The sequence below is a fragment of the Canis aureus genome, chromosome 6 (genome assembly GCF_053574225.1).
Source record: "Canis aureus isolate CA01 chromosome 6, VMU_Caureus_v.1.0, whole genome shotgun sequence".
Lineage (NCBI taxonomy): Eukaryota > Metazoa > Chordata > Mammalia > Carnivora > Canidae > Canis > Canis aureus.
In genome coordinates this window covers 17,596,485-17,613,258 of record NC_135616.1, presented here as the reverse complement: position 1 = coordinate 17,613,258, position 16,774 = coordinate 17,596,485, and the positions used below count along the sequence as shown (strand labels likewise).

The window sequence follows — 16,774 nt, the reverse complement described above, 5'->3', positions numbered from 1 at the left end:
CCTCGTTCACGGCCGACCCAAGATTAATTTGTAATGTTTCACAATCTGTGCTCTTAACATAGTCTGTTGTTAGTACTCCTTTTTAAAAGATAAATCAAATTCAGGCCTGAAATACCAGTGTATGAATTTAACAGATGTGATGCCATAGGGGACCTACTGTGTTATAAACTGCAGAAATGGCCTTTTTATGCTTCAGACTTGGGCTTATTCCAAAGAGGCTTTAGAACTACAGCAGCGAGGTGAGAGGTCACACATTAAGACAGTAGCACCCACACGTAATTCAGCCTTGTGTGTAATTGGTTCAAAATCTCATCCTGATGTCTGGGTGGTATTACATCGCCTCGCTCACCCTCCAAAGAGAAAGTAGGGCAAGAATGGCTGTACTCACTGTCCAGGTTTTCCTGGGTGAAAGATCACTTTGAGATGACACAGCTGAGTAGTCAGCCTGAAATCCTGGTTGGTATTTTATTAATTTTGCACCAAGATAAATCCTGAAATTCTGACAAACTCCATGACAGGTGAAATTCCTTCTTGCAGAATCTGCTCAGCAAGAGGCTGCTCATTTCATTCTGTTCCGAGGCAGGCAACAGGAGGGCAGCTTTATAATCAGCCCTCAAAGGACCCCCAGCCGCCCCAGAGTCTCGGGCTGATTGAATAACTCCTGGGCCTCTTCCCCTAGGCCTCCATCAGCGGGGGTCCTGTGGAAAGCAATCTCCCGCAGACTGGCACTGAAGTGAGCTTTAAACCACCATTTTCTGCTCTCCAGAGGAGCCTGGAGTACTAAAAGATAGATGGGCTGCAGATATTTTATGAGAAACTGTCAGAAGAAGAGCAGAGTAAATGTTTTTTTTCTTCTTCTTCTTTGAGTCACACACTACATCACTGTGGAATTTCTCCCAGAATCTTTTACATTTAAAGCAAGAAATTAATTGGTTGCTAACCTTCCATTCCCCCTCCTTCTTCGTTGTCTTCCTCCTTTTTTTTTTTTTTTCTTAAATATTCACACAGAGGCCCTTTGCTTAACCACGGTTGCAGAAAATCAGTACCATTTGCAATGAAATATTTATAATGACAGAATGAAAAATTGGATTCATTTTCTGGACTGTAGCCGAGCAGCCTGCAACTTTGCGCAGCATTGTTTAGCATCTCTGATTCCTCCCTTTCGTCAGAGTCTTTTCCGAAAACAGGCCACATGTCCGCTTGCCTGTGCTTTGGAGGGACGCCTACCAAAACACAGAGCCCATTTCAACTCTTGAAAAAAAAAAAGTAGGGGAGAAAAGAGTGCATGTTTTGCTGCCGAGGGATGGGGAGCGGTGGGGGTGGGGTGGGTGCTGCCCTCCGCGGCTGTGGCCCTGCAGAAAAGTAGTGAGGATGAGGGCCTGGTCCAAAGGAGGAAGAGCTCTAGCTCGGCAGGGAGGAGCGAGAAGTTTCTGAGGAATACAGGAGAGTGTCTGGTGTGCACTTTGTAGCGGAGCACAAACAGCGATCAGCATGCCACAGTACCTGGGGGCAGATTTACAAGGGGAAATGGGAAGACAGAACTGAGGTGTGTAAATATACGCCGAATATCAGAGCTCACCTTCTTTTCTCCCTTTAGTGTTTGCCGCATAGGCTTTCCGTTCCACGTGACCCCCATACTCAGAGCTGCTTTCTCTCTAACCAGGGTTGATTATTGCTTTTTTTTTTTTTTTAAGAGATAAAAGACCAAAGGATTCTGATAGAACAGTCCAGTGCTGTATTTCAAGCAAGTCCACCTCCCAAGTACAAAGCCCCAACAATATATTTGTGGTGATGATGGGACCAGATTGGATTTGTAGCAAGATGCTGTGAAGTAAATTTCAGCCTCCCAAATAAGTTTTTTGCTTAACCAGGCCACAGGCAGCCCGAGAGGGCCTGTCTATGTCTCCTCCTCTGTCTTAGGAGTCTACCGAGGGATGGCTCCCCTGCTAAGGGGCCTTCTCAGGCAGCCAGGCCAGCCCTCTGAGGTGACCTTTCATCTGTTCCCTCTTGAAGCACTGGGTTTAATTAGTTAGTGTTATTTCCTCTTGCTGGTTTTGTCCAAGTGGAAACAGTCCTCGTAGATTTCAGCGTGTATAAAAATAGTCAAAGGCAGATCTTCAGGTTTCATTCACTTGAATTTGCATCATGCATTGCCAACTCCACAAGATCAATAATCCATATTTTATTGCACAATAAAGGCTGCCTGTAATTGAATTAGCTCATTCATTCCATCTGATTAGCCCTGTTTTATTCACGGAGAAGAAAAATAATAGAAACTTACCTTCACCGCTATATGGCATTATGGGAATGCAGAGGAGCCTTCAGCACTATAAAAACGTATTTATAAAGATGTAGAGAGTTAGTTTCAGTATTTGCTTATCCTAGGAATAATACAAATCACATCACACAGCATTTTGTGTTGTTGTTGTTTTGGGCGATACCTTTACTGCTCACATCTCTCCTGTCGATCTGTCCTCCGATCAGCCTGGCGTGAGTATCCCATAGCAGGTGTTCTCTGAGTGACAGCAGACCCCACTGCCCAGCTCTGAAAGACAGCTGGGATACACATCTTCTGTTAGACGCCTTTGGAGAGATTCACCTTAAGAGATTTCACCCTAAGGTCATTCCCTCTTCTCCATCCATGGATGACCATTTTGAGGAGTTTAGGATGCTTCCTTTCTTCTTTTTGAAGCAGAAACTCTGCCCAAATTTGGACGTGGGTATTGAGAAACTCTGAATGGGAAAGGGCTCACTCATTACTGGGATTTCTCAAGATTGCAGTGCGTAACAGAACTTGTGTGTAACACACACTTTCTCAGAGGCTTGGAGTTTTTCAGCAGGCTTCTAGATTTGTCTTTGCATTGTATTCAAAAAAAAAAAAGAAATAAAAAGATTTGGAGGAATATGCTGACAGTGAGAATGAAATGATGTGTGTTCTGACACAAACCACATTGTCGCTTTGAAATCTAGCCTGAAGTTATTTTACTGTAGCATTTCTTTGATTCAGGGGAGAAAAGGAATTCTTTTAAAAGTGTGTGTTTTAAGGATGTGACGCTAACTTTTCTCCAGCGCTGTGCCTAGATCAAGCAGATTGTTTCCACTTAGCCCTTACTCTCTCTTGCTTTCTTGAAAAACCCAAGTTAAAGGGGAGGGGGGGGACATTCTTTTTTCACATGAGTTTTTCAACAACTTAGGAGAGTCTGAAATCTCTACCCCAGTAAATGGAAACTGTAATCGTGTGCATTCAGAATCCACCTCCTCTCTGCAGACCAGGAAAGGAACATGAAATAGTGTTCATTTATGTACTGCCAGACGTATCTCTGCGTGTGACGTGGCTTGCCGGACCACTTTGAATGATTTTCAGTGTTATTAAGCAGACTCCGAGGAGCAAGAGGCCTCGTGACAGAAGTAAAGAGCCGTGTGGCAGAAGTCCTTGGTGAAGGAAAGTTGCACGTCAAACCCAGTCATCAGCAAGAGAAGCGCCCAAACGCAGACTTCATTTGAATATCCGAGTTAACAACTCTCTGGGAATATTTCTCTTCCTCTTGTCCAGCTCCTTCTGTGTTGTGGCTGGTTTGCATTTGTGTTTGAAGTGCCAGGCGGTTTAATGAAGTTATTCTTTTATAAATTTTGCAACACTGAAGCAAGCATGAGGGCTTTAAATTAGAATAAGTGCCACTTCTGTATGGCAGGTTCCTTTGAGGACTGATTAGAATGAGGCCTCCCGTTGCCAGGCCCTTTATGCATGGCAGTGTTGCTGTGTGTACTTGTTTACGGCTCACCTTTGAATTTGCATGAGTATGCACCATGCCTGCTGCCTGGCCCTCTGTTAGTCAAAGCTGCCTTTCTTCCAGGATCATGTTAAATACTTCACTTTAAAGAGTTATTTTTTTAATTATATTGCTTTATTGTAATGAATTAAAATTAACTTGGAGTAGCAAATTATATAAGCATGTGAGGGTTATAGATTATGCTCACCATAGTTACAGCACATCTTTGTGCAGGGGAATGAAAGGGCTGTCTTTCTGTGTATCCTAAGAGGTGAGGAAACCGTCCCACAGAGACCTGGGAAGCAAAGTCAGAAAAGGTGCCCAGGAATCGGGAGGAGAATGAGAGTTTAATGTGGAGGTTTCTGAATCAAACAGAGGCTCCTCTTGGCTGGATGGAAAGCAAGAGAGGGGTCCGGCGGGGGTGGGGGGTGGAGACAGCGCTGCCATTGTGAGATCCGAAAGATCCCCAGACAAGAGTGGATGATGGACAAGAGAAAACACAGCTCTGCGGAAAGACCTGACAAGGTTCAGGGTAGAAGAGATACACTGAAGCATTCCTGATTTCCTCTCTTTGTGCCTGTGCGAACTGGCCAACAACCAGGGGTGATTGCAGGGGGTCCGGGGGTGGGAGATGATTAAAGAGAAAGGACTGGAACCTTTCTACAGTACACAAAAACATGCAGGGTTTCGAAAAAGGACAGCAAAAAAGCAAGCAAGAAAACAAGCACACACCTTGAGTATGAAATTATTTCTCTTCTCTCCAAACCAGAGTTGTGTGTGTGTGTGTGTGTGTGTGTGTGTTTGTGTTTAAGTGAGAGATAACTATAGAATTGGGTTTGTGAAATATTTGCATGTTAAAAGGACTTTCTTAGAATTGAAAACAAGGGCTACTTGGGGCAATGAGGGGCAGAAAGATCAAAGGCCAACAGCAGGGATTTTACCTGTAGAACCCACACCCCCGTATGTAACTTTCCCCCTGTGCACAACACATGCTCCTGCCAACATCCAGCTCAGGCATGGGCATTCGCGGGCACACACTTGCATGCACACATATACACACACATTTGCGGAACTTAATTATGTAAATGACGCAAGTCAAACATCATCCTTTCACAGTTTTATCCTTTTTATTTATATCTACTAAGGAATGCCCCAGTAGACAAGCATTTGGTTGTTTATGATGGGGAAAGACTTTTTTTTTCTGTTATTCTTAATGATTTATAACATGTTTGACTAGTCTTAATATGAGTTTACCTCCTAGAGAGCAGGGCAGTGTTTTTAATAAAAAGAAGTAATACACTACGAGGAAGTGGCATTTCTTTTGCTTTTTGTCCAAGTTCAATAAACTATTTTTCATAATTATTGGAATTTGGTTGAAGGGAATCCTTGTCCATATGGAGTGGAAAAGCAGAGAAGAGTCCTTGCTCCCTCCCTCTCCCTACAAAGGTTACCCTTTGAATATAAATTACAAGCCTTGTGCCTCTCTCATTCTAATCAGATGACCTTTTGAATCTAGTGGACCAGAGTTTAAATCCTAAGCCTGCCAGTCAGTTTTTAAATCAATGCCCTGTTCCAGCAGCTTTCAGGTACATAACTTTAAATTGCAATGGATTTCCAGCACACAAGCAAAATGAGTAATGTGAGTAGAATCTTGCATCTGACAGCAAAACAGCCCAACTTGACTGCAAGATCGTGGGCCAAGTAATGTGACTATGGGTAATCTCACTAACTGAGTCCTTTAAAAATAAAACCTTCTGGGACTCCAAATCTAAGAGAAAAAGGAGGAGCGGGAAACTTGTAATGTTGGCAAGAGGACATTTCTGAGCAATTATCAATTTAAGCTCCCATTATTTGCCGCTAATTACTGCACGAGGCTGTTAAATATTTAGCAGAAGTTTGTTTAATTGCGTTTGACTGGGAAGGGAATGCCTGACTATGGCTTGAGCAGCAACAGTCAGTTGTGTGCATCAAGAGCCAGGCGGAGAGGAAATTTGTATTCGCCCAAGATGAACACATTACAGTGTCAGACAAGCCTTCTTTTTTTTCTTCCTTCCACAGATTTATTTATCTTTAAGGTATCTAAAATTAGAGCACGAAGAAGGGGCACTGTTCACGGATGTAAAATTGGAAGGAGGTCATTCTTAACCTTGTTTACAGATGTTCTAGTTTAGAAAGCACCAGTGTGATAAATTAAACATTGCAGGGGGAAAAATTAAAGCTTAGCAACGACTAGCACATGGACACATCTGTCCGTGAAGCACTGACTTAATCCCTGAATATCTTATTAGACTGTATTGCCTATCAAAGCCTTCTGTCCCATAATATGCTGGGATCCTGCACTTCTACAATCTGAACGGCATCTTTTGGCTCCAGCCTCTTTCACTTTTGCTGTCTTTGTATAGTTTGATTTAAGTGTTCTTTTGGCTCCTTGCATATAAGCAAGTAGTTCATGGTTTTCTTTTAAAGATAGCCCTTAGGGGGCACCTGGGTGGCTCAGTGGTTGAGCATCTGTCTTCGGCTCAGGGTGTGATCCTCGGGTCCTGAGATCGAGTCCTGCATCGGGCTCCCCGCAGGGAGCCTGCTTCTCCGTCTGCCTATGTCTCTGCCTCTCTCTGTGTGTCTCTCATGAATAAATAAATAAAATCTTAAAACAACTAATTAATCAATTAACTTAATTAAAAAATAGCCCTTAGACTTTTAATATATTTCCCGAGGTCATCATGATCCTCTCAACCTATACTTCTAATTTGGCACTTTTTTTTTTTCCTTAACATACTAGATACTCCATGCTATTGTCCGTTCCAAAATGGGAAATTTTTAAACCTGGCTGACATGAGAAACAGGTGGGGACCAGCTAGCAACTGAAATTTTACTATTGTTTATAAACTCTTAATGAAAAATGACATTATGACCATGTTCATATTCCCATATATGACCCATCAGCAATAGTATCCTTTTGAAACTGGTGGACCAGAGTGGCTTGTTTTTATTTCTCTTTGATCTTTAACTGTCAAAATTCTAGAAACTGTTCTACATTAGCAGTTTGGACATGGTTATTATTTTAAAAATGAGACTTTGCTTAGGCTTCTGAAGACATATTAGACTAAGGCTAAGCTAATTAGGTGGGTATTCTTGCAACATTGTTAACCACCATAGGCTTTCCCAGCCTGTAATGAAAATAGGCTATTTTTGAAGTGGCTCCCCACCTCCCTGCCCATCCTGAATGATCTCCAGCCCCACACATGACTTCCAGTCCTGGAGTGTCTACATCCCCCTGATTCTCAGCTTGACTCATGCTTACTCCTCCTCTGGAGCCACTCATTCCCTTCTTACTACCTCCTCCTCCTCCACTTCCTCCTCCTCCTTCTCTTCCTCCTCACTCCAGCACAAGGCAAGTGTGACTCCTCTGAGAACAAAGTGACCAGCCTCTCTCAGGAGAGGTGGGGTGTCCTTTCTCTATGACCCATAGCACTCTGTCCTCCCTGTAGTTAGTGAGTGCCATGAGTGTGTCTGCCATCCTTGCTGCCAGTCCAGCCCAGGGATCAAAACATATCAACCAGTGCCACTCAGCAATTGTTTCATGCCCAAAGCCAACTGACCCACTGGAGTAGATATAAGACCTTGAAAGTTGGCTTACACTCTCTAGGTCTTAATTTCCTCATCTATGAAATGAGGTATCCGAACAGATGTGGCTAGGACCCTCCCAGCTCTGAAAATGTTTCTTTGGTTCTCTGATGTGCTCATTACTTACAGGTATAATTGGCTCCTGCTATTAAATCTAGATCAGCAGATTAAGGATGATGGCTCTGCAGTTTGTTCAAAGTAGATAGTTCAACTACCCATACCTTAAATATTAATTTCCAGAATTTAATATTTATCCTTTGTTAGATTGCAAATATTCTGAAAGCAGCATTGATTTGTTGCCATGAAACTGTACTGCCTTTCATGGATGTTAAGTTGCTGAATGAATGGACATTTTCTGGAGACACTCTATTCTTCATATAAGGAACACCATTTATTACATATCTCAGAGGATATTATACAACCTTTCCACAATTTCTCAAAATTACCCATTCCCTCCCATTGACTGTGTTTTAAAGTGCCACGTGATATAGTCCCACATGGAATAGGTGTCCCTTTTTCTATCCTTTTTGTTTATTTTTAAATTTAGGGAGGAGATACCTCTTGAACTGAAGACTAAACATACTCAAGCATGGCACAGCAAGCTCAATGTGTTTTCAAAACACTGTAGAACAGCGGTCCTCAATCTGGAGTTATTTTTTCCCCCACCAGGGAATACATGGCAATGTCTAGAGACATTAATGGTTGCCACATGGCGTGTTTTTGATAAGAGGCCAGAGACGCTGCTGAATGTCTTGCGGTGCAGTGGACAGCCCCCCGCCCCGCTAAAGAATTGTCCAGCCCAGTATGTCAATAGTGTCAGGGTTTGCTGTTGAAAGGCAAGTCCCACTGGCCTTCTAGAATCTATTTAATTTGTAGGCTTCTCTAGAATGAAGCAACTGAGTGACACATTGTTATAATGACTAAGAAATGGCTTACTGGATTGTCTTTTGAGTTACTTTGGATGAGCGAGAAGAACTGAATGCCACAATTATATAGTCAAGACTTCGCAGCATAAACTCATGAACATGCCAATGTCCACAGGCTTCAAGGTTATCTCACACCATCCTTTTCTACACTTATTTAGCGTGACTGTCCAAAGAACAACAATAATAAAAATGTCCTTCAGTGAAATTTATTAGAATATGAAATTGTTTCCTATGGAAGATGTGATGGGAACTTCATTGCCAATTAGCCTGGAGTATAAACTTTATAAAACAACTCTGTTCCAGCAAGAGGACAAACAAAATAACCAAGTTTTTCTATCGTTAATATCTTCTATTTTTCTGGTCACTTCTGATGGCACCGTTTCACCTTTTGCTTTAATATAAGTTGGTGTCATCCAGAAAATGCTTTGAGATGTCAGGCCAAGCCCATGTGAACTGTTAAATGTCAAAAGAAAATGCATCAGTGTCTCTGTAAGTTCATGGCGATGGTATTACTGTATGAAAAAATAAAAGGGAAATTCTGTCCGTGCAAACATGATCATAAATGCAACATTCATGGCATTAAAGAGAAAGGCAAAAGCATATCATGACAGTTTCTGAAATGCCATTGCTGTGTCAAAAGAGTAGAAGCCCATTTTAGTAAATTCTCCCAAAGTAAAAATTATGAGTCAACTTCTTGGCTATGAAAATAACCATGAATATGTTTTTTTAGATTCCCAAAGCACTTCGGGAAATATTCTATATCTATCTTTTAAAGAATATTCATTAAAATATATGTCTTATAAAAATTCACGTACCCACATACATGTTCCTGCTGCTACCAGATAAGGTCCACAAAAACACAGTTACCCCAAATTTCTCCCGCCAAGAAGTGTATGGATTGTGGACAATGGAAACATTGGGTGGCAAAATGGGGTCTTATTGGACCATTTGGGTCTTCAGTGTAATTTTTAGAACATCACCAGTGGTACTTCCAGAGCTATGACAATTCTCTTTCAGTTAATTTAAAACTCAGAGTACTTTTGTAGTTGTGGGGACTTTGAAAATGTTCGTTTATTGCATTCGCATCCTGTGAACTTTATCAAGGCATTTGAAGGCCACCCCTTGCCATAGTTTTTCCCTACGGTGTGGGGGAAATAACCTAGCATCCTGTCATCATTAGCTATATACACTTTTAAAACTATTTCACTAGCAAAAGAAGTTGTGGGGTGAAAAAGAGAGAGGGTGGAAATGTAAAAATCTTGATTAGAAAGTATAATTTAATAGAACATGTATTGAACCAAATGTATTGATTAATGTAGAAGATATAGTACTTGTATTGATTCAAACCAGAGATTTAGTACTAAAAGCTCTGAGCCAAAAAGCTGTTGCAGATTGCTACAAAAGTCAGTTTAATGCTGTCCTTGAGAATGCCTTCACAAAGAAATTCTTCTAATGTTTGAGGACTAGGTGGAATGTGGTATATGTCAGTTTGATCCCGGAGGGTTTTATTTTGTACTCTAATAGCTGTTACGAGCCTACATTATATCCAAGGAGTAATTTTCCTTAGGGGTGCCCGGCTTGCTTTGTGTCAATATTCTAGCATTTTAAGTCACGTACAGTATATGCTTCTGGGAACAGGGAAGGAGCCAGCCAGACTCATAATGGTCTGCATTCATTAATAAAGGCAGAAGCTTCTGTCCCTCCATTGCCCACTACAGGGATGCCTCTTTGGCCTTCGGGGACCCGTACAGACACATTTAAAGAAAGCTTTATTTTGAGTGGGCAGGAGATGAAATGCAGGACTTGCAGGCATTTCCTAAGTCAGCTATATGCCCGAGTACAGGGGTGACCTTAATGGGTCAAAGAAGAATGCAGGTCAAAAGACTTATTATCCAGCCTGTTGGAAACCAATTGCTTTTGTTTAAAAAAAAAAATAAAACATAAAAAAAAAAAAGCAGTAGGGCTTAAAGGTGGACGGTCATGTAGAATTCTGTGTGCAGCCTGCAACTGCACGACTGGATGTGTACTAGAATATGCCTCCGGAAAAACACGAGCATACAGATTATCCATAGTGTTTACAGATAAAGGTCCAACCCTCGTGATAAAAGGAAGGGTAATATAATTAGTTAATCAGTGATGATTGATTACGGATGTTTGCGTTCTTCAACTAAAGAAAAAACAACATGCTGCCATGGTGCTGTCACCATCTGTTGAAAGAAACAGCCACATTTAATCTTTATATTTCTTTCATTTCTTCCCGCCTTGCATTGTTACAGAGCCACAATCGCCTACTATTTCTTCTGGTTGGAAAACATCTCATTTAAATTGAATACAACTGCAATTTAAATTTGGGATTCTAATGGCATGGTGAATTAGTGGAAAGCTTGTTATTTTTTTTTTCATTCCTTTGTAAAATAGCATGCTGGCTCTTTTTCTTAGTTTTAAAAGCTTGTCAGAATTTGTTCAAGACAAAGGGCTATAAATAGACGAGTCATGGTAAAAATGATTAACATCTTTGAATCAACAGATCTCACAAAACTTCCATTCAAATGCAGTTTTTATTTTTATTACCATTGCTACTTAACATTTTGCCGATGCCAACAGAGAGTTACAAAGCACAGACGAGACGTGGTCTCTGCCAAAATATTGGACAAGCGAGGGCAATCTGTGGGCACAACTTTTGGGGGCGGGGACTTCATTTTTCCTCCCTGGGAAGGTAGATTCCCCCTGGCTTTCCTCCAAAGGTTCGCTTCATCATTGTTATTGGTGCAAATATTCCGATTCACATCAGGATCGCAGGAAAATGGGATAACTTGGCCAAGGTGAGCAGTTTCAGGAGATCATGGGGTTTTATTTTTTATTCAAAAATATTTTGCTTGGATTGCATCTTAAATAGGATTAAACCGTTTGACCAGTAAATGTGGTCAGCTCTCAGAAAGAAGGAGGCTGAATTAATCATTTGTTTGAGTGCCAAGCCCAAAATGAGAATTCCAGTCTTGTAAAATGAAAGGCATCTCGTATTTTAAAAGAAATACATAGTGCTAGAAGGGAATTTTGAAGGTCCTTGTCTGTTTTTTAGCTTTCTACATTTAATTTCACATTTATAGGGGGAAAAAAAAAAGAACACACTCCTCCCAAATGGGGCCCTTTACAGTAAGGAAAGTGTTTTTTGAAACCTGGTTATTAAGGTATCATACCTAGATGGATCTTCTTTTAAGCTTTAAGGTGTGCTGTGGATTTGGGGTTTGTTTTTTTTAAAACACAAACCCCCCTCGTGTAAAACAACTGTTCATAACTGGGATTAATGGTTTGCAATTTTCCGTTACTTAGACATGGGGTCTCCAAGAGATGGCTTTTTGCAGAGTAGAATATGGCTCTCTGTGGGATTTCAGAAGTTCTCTTCTCTTTCCACTTCCTTTTCTCTCCTCACCCCCTCCCACACCTCCTTAGACTCAAGTTCTCCTTGATTATGTAAAACACTTTCCCTTCACAGGAGCAAGTCTCTTTCCTCGTAAGCTGTCATTGCATTCAAGTACTTTGGGGACTGTGAATTGCTGGGTAAAAGTGGTGCGGTGACCCACTGCTTTGTTCTGGTGTCGTGGTTTCCTTTAGACCCAAAGAGCATGAAACTCAGGCGGAGAAGGCAGCTTGCTGACAGACTGGCAGCCTTTTCTCCTTGCTGGGCATCCACGTCTGTACTGCAGTGATTCCGGACCTGCTCAGCGTCATGGAAAGAGCCAGAGAAAGAGGGAACCGTGCCAGTGGACCAGCCTCTCTCTGTGCTTAGGGCTTCTCTGGTCAACTGTTCATCTTTCCCACTTGCTCCCTTTTTTTCTCCCTTTCTAAAGAAATCATGTGCATGATTAAAAAAAAAAAAAAAGTACACAGAGGGCTCCCATGAAGCAACTTCTTATTTCTCTCATCAGAGGATCCTCAGCAAAGTCTGGAGACTCTCACCCTGCATCTGTCCCCTCCAACCTCTGAAAGCCAACCTAACCTGTGCAGTTCAGACACCCAGCTCTTCCTTCAGAAAATGAAATTGGGACATTTCTATTTCCAGTGACTCAGAATAAAGTGCAGGGGAGGGGAACAAATGTAGCCCAGGGATCCCCAAAGGTGGGGAGGAAAAGCCTGTGAGGACTGGCTTTCTTTTGTTTTCAAGGCAAATATGCCGATTACCCAGGACCACCTAGCAGTATGCCCCTTTCCCATCTTGACAGTTTCTGCTGCTGGTGGACACCTTGATGGAGTGAGCCAGTCTTCATTAGCCCTCATTTGAGCTAGAGCAAAAGAAAAAAAGTGGAGTGGGGGGGGGGGGTGGAAATGACAATAATTGATCTCAGTGGTATGCAGGCATCTCTACAGCAAGAGAACTTCCCGCCTTTCCCCTGTTTCATGCCAGATTTCCCATTTAGACATTATTTATATTAGGGCTCTTTATTTTTGTATAAGCTTGAATTTCACACACCATAATCTTGTCATTCTCTCAAATGATTTATCTTCTTCTCTCTTAATATGCAAAGCGTAACTCGTTTGTCGTAGCAACTTTAGTCCACTGCAATAAGATTCATATGTATTTGTTCATTTCCCTGCACCTCGGAAGAGGCTTGGATGGCTTTGGTTTAGAATGAAAGCATCTGAGACACAACCATTGCCAACTATTACGGCCAATTTGTGTTGCGTTCTTGCTTTGCAGTATCTCAATAGAGGCACAGACAAAAACACTAGAGAGATTGCAGTATTATCTTCCTTTATTAACCTCCAGAATCCTAGTGAATGTGGAAAGTCTATTGTAAGCACTTACATATTTAAAACTAATGTTATTAAATTGATTTCTTTTTAGCTTTGATTATGGTTTAAAAAAAAAAAAAAAAAGCCTCCCACTGCCCATCAGTGTCCTGTCATTTAGGTAACGTTTGTTACCAAGACCAGACTTGACTCTTTGAAGACAACAAAAGGTATAAGAAAGCTTAGATAGGCTATTTTGAGCAAATGTGCCTTTGTATTGTTTATAAACTCGCTGATCATCATTGTGTTTATTTTTAAGGAAATAGGAAAGTTTTTTAGTCTCATCAGTATTTTGATTACCCTTTTGGTCTACCTATTGGTGAAAAATAGTTTTCAGAAGTATTTAGAATTGATACAAAGAAAGAGGATTGGCATAAAAAATTGATCCTATATGCACTATTACGCTAATGCTACTAATAAGGAAAAAAAAAGATCCAGCTTCTCTTTCACAGAATTAATAAAAATAGGCTCATTTTCAATAAGAGACAGCGAAGTAATGTTCCTCATCATTATTTGTTGCCAGGCTTCAAAACTGGGCAAGTTTGAAACAGGGAATAGATAGCCTGGGTCTTCTTCACAAATCTCCCATCTCCCTCACTGGTGCTCTCAGCCCTGACCAGGCAAGCCTCTGGTTGTTCCACAAGTGGACACAGGGCAAGCAGTTTGCTAGTTGTGGGTGATGAAAAGATAACAAAGCTCTTTAAGGCTTAAAAACTCTGCTTAAAAAACTTCCATGGCTGCTCTTCACTGCCATGACAAAGTCTGAACTCCTTAGCAAGATACAAAAGGCTCTTCAAAATCTGGCCCCAAACTACCCTCCATCCTCCCTTCTCATTGGTACTCTTGGTTCAGGACACTCTAGGCGACCCCATCCAATCTGAACAAGTTGCAGGTCCACGGACATAACCTTGTGTATTCCTGCTTCATTGCCTTTCCTCATTTGAGTGTGTCAGCCTGGATTGCCCAATGCATTCTCAAGTTTCCAGCCTCAACTCAAATGTCATTTGTTACCTCCACTGCAAAGCCTTCTCCAAAGGCCGGGCAAGGTTAGGTGTAATCGTGGTATTTCTGGGTTCATTTCTGATCTCATCCTGCCATATTGCTTTGCCATTTTGGGCCCACGTGCCTTTCTTCTTTAGACTATGCACGTTTGGAAGGCATCGAGTTAGGGGCCATCCTGTCCTCTTCCATAGCCCTTGCCTAGCTAGTCAGTCATTCATTTGGCCAGGTCCTTGCAATGATTGTGTTGCTGTGGGCTACACCAGGTGGTGAGACAAGTGTTCAACAGATGTTTGTGAAGGAGTGAATAAATGAGTGAACACCAGAATTTCTGACATAAGGAGAGAGCCAGGCCTACAAATAACCAGAAGACAAGACCTAAGCTGTGTACTCTGAGCAGTGTAAATGCAGCAGGAAATCAGAGGAGGGAGAAATTGGTTTTAGATGGGATGTTCATGGATGTGGTTGTGTTCTGAGCTAGACCTCAAAGTTCTGAGCAGAAGGGATGGGCAGGGGAGGGTGTGAAGCTGACAGGTAGGAGACCCTGGATCAGGGGAAACTCAGAGGAGGGAAGGTAGAAATCAGGCCATCTGCAGGCTTATGCTCTGAATGAATGCCCTGGGTCTGGGGCCATACCCCATTATTGGCTGCAAGTCCAGGTGTACAGTTGGCCTCTCACAGTTGAGAGGTTCACTTAGCAAGGGAACGTGTTGTGTGGATGGACAGGAGACAACCCAAGTACAACAAAGGCTGCTTCAACTGGGTCTGGGGGTGGATGTGGCTGCTGTGATGTGTTCCTGAGCCTTGTAGTGACAGTCCCGAGCCCACCCCCAGGAGAGGAGATGGAGAAGCTTCTTTTTTTTTTTTTTTTTTTAAGATTTTATTCATTTATTCATGAGAAACACAGAGAGAGAGAGGCAGAGACACAGGCAGAGGGAGAAGCAGGCTTCCTGCAGGGAGCCCGACGTGGTACTCAATCCCGGGACCCCGAGATCATGACCTGAGCAGATGCTCAAGGTGACCCAATGGAGATGCTTCTTGCCCCCTCTGTGGGTTACTGGCCAGGCAGCCCTTGCCTGTAAAGGCCATATTGAGGGACAGATAGTCTCTGCTGTCAAGACGTTCCCATCTAAGAGTGATGAGACCAAAAGAAATAACACTTTTGTAATGGAAATAACACTCAAATAAAACTGTTAAAATAGTGCTACCCTGGTCTTTGAAAAACTGGTCTCACTTTGACAAGAAGAGATGATGGAAGGTGGGAGGGGATTCTGGGAAGGCCTGGCAGAGGCAAAGGAATGGACAGGTACAGATACTTGGTCTGATGACAATAAGATCACTGAAGTGTTTTTTCTCCCCTCTTTCTTTTTTATTGCAGAACCATACGATGACCCAACACAGCAGTTAGTGCAAGTACGGTCGGAGAATTACTTTGGTGGCACAAAAAGGGAACATGTTTTACTCTTTGCACGAAACTTTCATTGTTAATGTATAATATTCAGAAACATTGTATTGTACCATAAAACTTGTATTATCAAAACTGTTGGATGTTCATGTGTTTGAACTTTTGAGCACCGGATAGACGCCTTGTATATAAAGTGTTGCACATGTATTATGTCGTCTGATACTAAAATGGTCTTATAAAGACAAGTGGACTTGGGCCCTATTCAGGCAAGATGAAAAAAAAAATGTGAGCAAAATGGCTTAAGAGAAAGTATTTTCGAGGAAGACAGATTAAAACAACCGTTACAAATGAGACTACGTTTGGACTTCCTTTTATTTACACTTAAGCCTAGAATTTCTCTTTTGGTATATCAGCGGTTAAATCCAAGACTATTTTTTATTGCTGAAGATTCTTGCAAACCATGAAGAGACGTTCTCACAGAACAGAACCCCACAGCTGGATAAGGCCCATATATATATTTGTAAGCCTTGCAATGTGACAGGTAGCATCACTATATATGCAATAGTTGTTATGTAGACTGTCAAAGATTTTTTTTTCCTGGATACATTTGAAGCTTTGAGTGTTCAAGGTTTTCCTTAATGATTTCACACAGCCAAATTCTTGAATCAGTTGAACTAACCTGTATGTTACTGTTATTAATGTTTACTCTGCGGTCTGAACCTGGAGATTACTGGAATTGTTTTCCAAGAGGAAATAAATTCAGTTTACCATTAGGCAGGAGTGTATTTGTGTGTTTTCTTTTTTCTAGTTACTCTACCATTAAAAAAAAAAAAAAAATCTAATCGCCTGCACCCTTGGAAGTGAAAGCTGCTCTTGAGCATATCACAGGCATAACCTCAATCATATTTAACCTTTTCACACTGGGCCAAATGCAGCCGGGAAGATATTCATCATGCTGCACAGGGAAAGAACCAGACCCAGTATACTTCTCCTCTCTCAGATACTTCCAGGTCACATTGTACTGGAGGATTCTGACATCACAGATGGATGTGATGGCTGTTTTCTGCATAATTTGCAGCCCAATTCATGTCATGCTGTGCAAATCTGAACTCAAAGTAGATGGCTGCAATTTGAAAGGCAGTTTGGCTTATGTGTACTTAAGAAGCAGCTTTGTTCATTCAGAAGACAAAGCACGGAGCAGGGAGCCGGGTGGCTGTTGGTGCTCGCCCTGCCGCTGACTCCCGGTGTGGCCTTCTCCGAAT

General features: G+C 41.8%; 1 protein-coding gene across 4 annotated transcripts in view; it reads left to right on the top strand.

Moving 5' to 3' along the window:
• Window positions 1-16,285, top strand: part of ZNF521 (zinc finger protein 521) — a 275,207-nt gene extending 258,922 nt beyond the window's left edge. For all 4 annotated transcript variants that reach the window (XM_077900307.1, XM_077900306.1, XM_077900305.1 and 1 more), the window contains one exon: window positions 15,486-16,285. In XM_077900307.1, coding sequence (XP_077756433.1) covers window positions 15,486-15,515 — 30 coding nt within the window. In that variant the 3' untranslated portion in view covers window positions 15,516-16,285. The remainder of the gene's footprint in view (window positions 1-15,485) is intronic.
• Window positions 16,286-16,774: the final 489 nt, after the last annotated feature.